This window comes from Rhizopus delemar, genomic scaffold (genome assembly GCF_000149305.1).
Source record: "Rhizopus delemar RA 99-880 supercont3.30 genomic scaffold, whole genome shotgun sequence".
In the NCBI taxonomy this organism is placed as follows: domain Eukaryota; kingdom Fungi; phylum Mucoromycota; class Mucoromycetes; order Mucorales; family Rhizopodaceae; genus Rhizopus; species Rhizopus delemar.
The window spans coordinates 50,247-58,295 of NW_027137854.1; the positions used below are offsets into that span (position 1 = coordinate 50,247).

The 8,049-nt window shown below is 37.4% G+C and overlaps 2 protein-coding genes across 2 annotated transcripts; both read right to left on the bottom strand.

Annotated features, from left to right (window-relative positions):
* Positions 1 to 3,693: 3,693 nt before the first annotated feature.
* On the bottom strand, positions 3,694 to 4,179 carry RO3G_17267 (uncharacterized protein; the record flags this gene model as incomplete). The annotated part of the gene is made up of 1 exon (XM_067671851.1): positions 3,694 to 4,179. The coding sequence occupies one exon, from the start codon at positions 4,177 to 4,179 to the stop codon at positions 3,694 to 3,696; it is 486 nt and encodes a 161-aa protein (XP_067527792.1).
* Positions 4,180 to 5,982: 1,803 nt separating this feature from the next.
* RO3G_17268 (uncharacterized protein) lies at positions 5,983 to 6,726 on the bottom strand (the record flags this gene model as incomplete). Its single annotated transcript, XM_067671852.1, has 1 exon — positions 5,983 to 6,726. A coding segment is annotated over one exon (744 nt), but the record flags the coding sequence as incomplete, so codon positions are not given.
* Positions 6,727 to 8,049: the final 1,323 nt, after the last annotated feature.

Consider the following 8,049-nt stretch of genomic DNA (forward strand, 5'->3'; position numbering starts at 1 on the left):
CAAAACGCTAATTTTTTTCTCTCCCGTTTTGGTGTAAGCTTTATGCATTTCACATGCATAGACGTATAGATAAATGCAGTTTTGTGAATTTCTCTATGGACCGATGATTTTACTAAAAAATAAGTAAACAATGTTCGGCGATGTCTTGTGGGCGTATATAACAGGAGAAACTATATCTAAAGTGTTCTAAGCAATAAAGTTATGGGTTTGGAAGCTAGCATGAATGATTAAGAATAAATCCAACACCTTGATAACTGCTTTTCCACTGAGAACTGGCAATGTTGCTCTGTTGTGAAAGCAATTTAAACTCAGAAAGTAGAAATCTGAGCAAAACTTTAAATATCTTTGCGAAATTTTTTTTCTTTTTTGCAAAAAGCATACTGCCAAAAAGCTAATTTTTTTCTCTATCGTTTGGTGTAAGCTTTATGCATTTCACATGCATAGACGTAGAGATAAATGCAGTTTTGTGAATTTCTCTATGGACCGATGACTTTACTAAAAAATAAATAATCAATATCCGGTAATGTCTTATTGGTTCATATAAGGGGCTAAAATAGATTTAAATCATCCCGAAGCTTAAATTTATGAGCTTGACAAAAGTGCCGTTGAAAAAAATGTTTCCTTTGCATTAAATTTAAGGATTAATTGCAGTTTCACCTTTTTTCTCATAAAAAGGAAGACAGGCAGGATGCGGTCTAGGCGGTATTTTATTGGGAGTGGGATATGAAAATGCCAAGTATTCTATGTTATTCTAGACCCAAATACATCACTATGCTTTAGCTTAGGCCGCTTTAATAGTATCAATTAGCTACATAGCCAGAATTGATGTTAGTTTAGAAGATAGGGATCTGTATTCCTTACTATAAAAAGATTGAAGGTGCAATGATCAAGCCCCTGAAGCAGAGCACAATGTAATGTCCTTTAGTAAATTCATTTTACATTGAGGATTTCCTGATAAGATTTAGAAAACGACAATTTTTTGTATGAAGGGTTTTGTTTGGCCTTCTTGGCTAGGGATAGATGTGTACTTGTCTAAGTATATGCATATTTGTGCATTATAAACTGCATAAGGCTACGTGAACTTAAAAGCTAAGAGAAAATAATTGCTATAGTACTAAATACTGTATGTATAAGCTTACTGAAAGCACTCGAGTTTGCATATATTGAATTGTTAGAACCTGATCAGTAGTTCAATTAAAGGCTTAAAAAATATTATCCAAAGATTAGGTAATATAGGGAGTATAAAGTATACATGTTAGTTATTATCTTCATGCCATACCATGGAACAATGATGGGTACATGCCTTTACCACCAAAAAATGTCGTACGTAAAGGAACATGAACAGAACATTGATCCTAAGAGATGAATATTTTTATCAAAGATCGATTTTAAGGTTATGACGAGTAATCTGGACTGATTATAAAGTTAAGGCGATAAGAGTTAGCTATGACTGAAGCATTTTAGGCATAAATAAAAAACAGTATAGGCTGATTTTAAGAGTAAGCTGCTGTTGTCAAAATTAGTTATAGACTAGGAAGACCTATCATCATCTAAACTTATTTGTAAATCTACAATCCAAAGCAACAGCACTGTGTCTTAATAATATGTCAAAAGACAGTAGAAGTGAGCAAGATGAATTGGTATAAGAACAAGTTGGGCTCGGTGTTAAATCCTATGTACTCAAACTTAACATATTGGAGTGATTACAAATTTCTACCTACTGCTGAAATTTAGTACTCACAGTTGCTTAAGTTCATTGTCATTGTCTACAAGAAGTGATGGCTTTTATATAGTATAAAATATAGCACATTTTTAATGTAAAAGTGGCTGTCCATGTTTTAATCCGAAAATGGCATAAAAAGCTTAAATAAAAAAGAAATACCAGCCATATAAAGCATTAGTCATTCTTCTTTGTTTTAGAACTCTTTATACTACGAAAGTACCACAATTTGTAAATAAAAGGTCGCATCTGCTTGTGTACTTTGTAAGTATTCATATAGAAGATATAGACTCGATAGCGATGTCATGCTGAAGAATAAATGGTTAAGCTAAAGCTTGTCAATGATTTAATATATACATCTGAAGTTAAACAGTAGAGATAATAACCAGTCAGCTATCTTTCGACTACTTACTTTTAGAGTTAACAATTGGCTAGTCTCTTTAAGATGACAAACACTGATCATATCACTCTATACTTGGAAACACGTAGCTTTGTCAATCCTAGCTTAATCTTTGACTACTGTTCTTCATTATAAGATAGAGTAAGATGGCTGGTATTGACGTATAACTTAGTATACTCCTTTACAGCACCAACGTCAAAACTATGTTTACTACTCTACAGATATGACTTTTTTTGAAAAAAGCTGTCACGTATATCCTTTAAGTTTACTGAAATGCACACGATGCTCATGTGCAATATCATATAGCTTCGACTGTCTAGTAGTGCAGCTTTTATGTTGAATTGTTTATCCATTGATATAGATTTTGACATACCGATAAAGAACAAAATGAAAAATTAAACAATCAAAAAGGAAAAGGACTTCTGAAGTTGCACTGGCTTGTATATGTAACGGAAGATGCTCACAGTCTTAGTCAAGTATATTATGTTGCCTTCCATGATATCCTTTGGTGGTTTAAATGTAAGCGCATAGTCGCCAGTCATAATTTATGCAAGTCAAGGCCAAATTTTTAAATTTGCATCCTTGTTCCCTCCTCAGTTCTCAGAGTTAACACATGAATCTTTACTATAGCGGGATATGCAACCGTAGAGATATGTCGCGAAAGTCTCAAATCGACAGGTGATATGGACTTTTTGATACAGTGCAAAATGTACTTACTAGAAAAAAGTTGCTCATATTCTTTCACCTACTATTGACAGCGTTGTATAGACACAACCGCGATTACAACAGCTTCTCCCAGACCAGAAACGTATTACAATGTCAAAAGTTAGATACTTACAATCTTACATAACGTGGGATAGCACAGTTCACTATATTTTTGATACAATTGGTCGCTTTATAATAGTTCATTTTTGTCTTTTCCAATTCATGAGAGCACATTATAATTAAATGGCATAGTAGAATGCACTTACATCCAACGGCTCTTTAAGCAAATAACAGTTTTAACTACAAACAATAACAACGTTCTTCGCTTAATACACGATGCCAGCTACACAGTGACTAGCAAGATGCTTCGTTAGATCAAAAAATTGCTATAAACCAAAGGGACAATGAAGAATTTAAAAGAAGGAATAATACATATTGATGGATATTTATTGCATACTGAACATAAAAAAATAAAAAAGCATAAAAAGACATAGGATACATAATATACATAAAGGACATTAAATTTCATAAAAGAGTAGACCTTTGCTTACAGTCCAGATTCTGTCCTTTGCAATTTTTGGGATAAACATAAACTTGTCATATATATGGTTGAGCATTGCTTGACGAAGTCTGATGAGGTCTGATTTTAAATGTGGATTGTTTATGCATAGCGTAATATAGCATGCCCGAGCCTGTAACAATTTCCATGGGCTTGATGCGTGTTGAAAAGCAACGGACTCAGGATTTTCTAATACTTGACAATAGCCAGGAAGGAGTAGGTCCTCTATTTGTCTTCTTACATGAGGGGTTTTTGCTAAGGTATAATGACCATCCTTTCAAAGATTTAGCTAAAAAAGTAATCAAATGTTTAAGATGATACCTTCAAAATATCCTTCAGATACTCCTTGTCGCGAAAAAAGTTTGAACCATATGCCATAAGTTTTTGGTAGGATTCTTTATTTTTGCAGTATTTGTCCCATTTTGAGAACTTTGATAGAACTTCATGCATAAGCAAGTTCACAAAAGGCTCTACCAAAGCATCAGTCAAGCCATAGCAGCCTACGTAGAGCACAGCATGGTCCCAATGATAATTCACTTTGTTAACTAGGTCTATGTATTGATCATAAAGACCAAGGTCGAGGTTCAAGTTGTTGACTGCGATATTTTTTTCTAGGAGTATCGGCAATTTATAATGCCACTCAGACAACTCGGCTACGTAGTCATGATCATGCAGTATCTCTTGAATAATACCTTCATGGAATATATCATGGAGATATTGCTTCATAGTAATAGCACATGACCACTGGGAACCATCCTCAGATAATTGAAACAGACCGGGTACAAACAAAGCCATCGACTTGCGGCACCGATGCGATTTTAATTGATCGGAAAATGGCTTCCACCAGCTACGATCAGAAGGCCGGTGAACTAAGGAAGAAAGCATGAATGCAATGAGCGCTACACCTGTTAGCTGTCGTGCTGTATAGCGACAATTTTTCTGGCTATTCATATTCTTTGCTAAGGCAACTAAAGCATCCAGACGCTTTTCGACATAGCACCAAAGAGCTTTGGACTTGTACCAATTTATATGTCCTGGAAGAGAGTTCCTAAACTAATAGCATTGGCATATTTACACATACAATGTTAAAAACATACTTGGCTAGCTCCATAGTTCGATTATAGAGCGTATCCCAGCTACTTGCTTTGAAACGCACTTCAAGCCGTACCCCATATGACTTAGATGTCATCAAAGATAGACAATGCTTCTTCCTGTTCTATATATCATTATAAGCTAAAGCCTGATGTACGTTGTAGAATCTTCACTTACTACGTGCTTCATGAAGATTTCTGAAGTTTTGAATACTTCGTCTGGCTGGAAGTCTTGTCCATGTCTCTCACCAAATGCTGATATGCGGTAGAATTGTTACTTTGAATAGGAGTACGCAGCGAACGCTACAGTAAGTACACTTATGGTTGTGGTTGTACCCCATGGTTATGGTTGTGGTTATGGCCCAGGTTGTTGTGGTTGCGCGCTTTGGTTCAGAGTTGTGGTTGTGGGAGCACTTTTCATTGTGACTGTATCTATAGTTAGCGGTCACGGCTATGGCTAAAAACCAAAATTCTAGCGTTGCCTTGCTTACTTTGGGAGTGATTTCGGAGTGGGATTTCAGACACTAGAGGCACCCCATTTGATACATAAATGAGGCAAAGGCATTTTTACACCTAGTGGCCTATGTTTATGGCTATGGCTATGCTTATGGCTAAATTTTGGCTTATGCCTAAAGTTAAGCCTGATCGATGCTTACTTGTCTGGTTAAACCCCAAAATCCTGTGGTTGCCCGCTTAATTTCAGAGTTGTGGTTGGAGCACTTTTCATGACTGTATCTATAGTTAGCGTCACGGCTATGGCTAAAAACCAAAATCTAGCGTTGCCTGCTTACTTTGGGAGTGATCGGAGTGATTTCAGACACTAGAGGCACCCCATTTGATACATAAATGAGGCAAAGGCATTTTTACACCTAGTGGCCTATGTTTATGGCTATGGCTATGCTTATGGCTAAATTTTGGCTTATGCCTAAAGTTAAGCCTGATCGATGCTTACTTGTCTGGTTAAACCCCAAAATCCTGTGGTTGCCCGCTTAATTTCAGAGTTGTGGTTGGAGCACTTTTCATGACTGTATCTATAGTTAGCGTCACGGCTATGGCTAAAAACCAAAATCTAGCGTTGCCTGCTTACTTTGGGAGTGATCGGAGTGATTTCAGACACTAGAGGCACCCCATTTGATACATAATATACATAAAGGACATTAAATTTCATAAAAGAGTAGACCTTTGCTTACAGTCCAGATTCTGTCCTTTGCAATTCTTGGGATAAACATAAACTTGTCATATATATGGTTGAGCATTGCTTGACGAAGTCTGATGAGGTCTGATTTTAAATGTGGATTGTTTATGCATAGCGTAATATAGCATGCCCGAGCCTGTAACAATTTCCATGGGCTTGATACGTGTTGAAAAGCAACGGACTCAGGATTTTCTAATACTTGACAATAGCCAGGAAGGAGTAGGTCCTCTATTTGTCTTCTTACATGAGGGGTTTTTGCTAAGGTATAATGACCATCCTATCAAAGATTTAGCTAAAAAAGTAATCAAATGTTTAAGATGATACCTTCAAAATATCCTTCAGGTACTCCTTGTCGCGAAAAAAGTTTGAACCATATGCCATAAGTTTTTGGTAGGATTCTTTATTTTTGCAGTATTTGTCCCATTTTGAGAACTTTGATAGAACTTCATGCATAAGCAAGTTCACAAAAGGCTCTACCAAAGCATCAGTCAAGCCATAGCAGCCTACGTAGAGCACAGCATGGTCCCAATGATAATTCACTTTGTTAACTAGGTCTATGTATTGATCATAAAGACCAAGGTCGAGGTTCAAGTTGTTGACTGCGATATTTTTTTCTAGGAGTATCGGCAATTTATAATGCCACTCAGACAACTCGGCTACGTAGTCATGATCATGCAGTATCTCTTGAATAATACCTTCATGGAATATATCATGGAGATATTGCTTCATAGTAATAGCACATGACCACTGGGAACCATCCTCAGATAATTGAAACAGACCGGGTACAAACAAAGCCATCGACTTGCGGCACCGATGCGATTTTAATTGATCGGAAAATGGCTTCCACCAGCTACGATCAGAAGGCCGGTGAACTAAGGAAGAAAGCATGAATGCAATGAGCGCTACACCTGTTAGCTGTCGTGCTGTATAGCGACAATTTTTCTGGCTATTCATATTCTTTGCTAAGGCAACTAAAGCATCCAGACGCTTTTCGACATAGCACCAAAGAGCTTTGGACTTGTACCAATTTATATGTCCTGGAAGAGAGTTCCTAAACTAATAGCATTGGCATATTTACACATACAATGTTAAAAACATACTTGGCTAGCTCCATAGTTCGATTATAGAGCGTATCCCAGCTACTTGCTTTGAAACGCACTTCAAGCCGTACCCCATATGACTTAGATGTCATCAAAGATAGACAATGCTTCTTCCTGTTCTATATATCATTATAAGCTAAAGCCTGATGTACGTTGTAGAATCTTCACTTACTACGTGCTTCATGAAGATTTCTGAAGTTTTGAATACTTCGTCTGGCTGGAAGTCTTGTCCATGTCTCTCACCAAATGCTGATATGCGGTAGAATTGTTACTTTGAATAGGAGTACGCAGCGAACGCTACAGTAAGTACACTTATGGTTGTGGTTAAACCCCAAAATCCTGTGGTTGCCCGCTTAATTTCAGAGTTGTGGTTGGAGCACTTTTCATGACTGTATCTATAGTTAGCGTCACGGCTATGGCTAAAAACCAAAATCTAGCGTTGCCTGCTTACTTTGGGAGTGATCGGAGTGATTTCAGACACTAGAGGCACCCCATTTGATACATAAATGAGGCAAAGGCATTTTTACACCTAGTGGCCTATGTTTATGGCTATGGCTATGCTTATGGCTAAATTTTGGCTTATGCCTAAAGTTAAGCCTGATCGATGCTTACTTGTCTGGTTAAACCCCAAAATCCTGTGGTTGCCCGCTTAATTTCAGAGTTGTGGTTGGAGCACTTTTCATGACTGTATCTATAGTTAGCGTCACGGCTATGGCTAAAAACCAAAATCTAGCGTTGCCTGCTTACTTTGGGAGTGATCGGAGTGATTTCAGACACTAGAGGCACCCCATTTGATACATAAATGAGGCAAAGGCATTTTTACACCTAGTGGCCTATGTTTATGGCTATGGCTATGCTTATGGCTAAATTTTGGCTTATGCCTAAAGTTAAGCCTGATCGATGCTTACTTGTCTGGTTAAACCCCAAAATCCTGTGGTTGCCCGCTTAATTTCAGAGTTGTGGTTGGAGCACTTTTCATGACTGTATCTATAGTTAGCGTCACGGCTATGGCTAAAAACCAAAATCTAGCGTTGCCTGCTTACTTTGGGAGTGATCGGAGTGATTTCAGACACTAGAGGCACCCCATTTGATACATAAATGAGGCAAAGGCATTTTTACACCTAGTGGCCTATGTTTATGGCTATGGCTATGCTTATGGCTAAATTTTGGCTTATGCCTAAAGTTAAGCCTGATCGATGCTTACTTGTCTGGTTAAACCCCAAAATCCTGTGGTTGCCCGCTTAATTTCAGAGTTGTGGTTGGAGCACTTTTCATGACT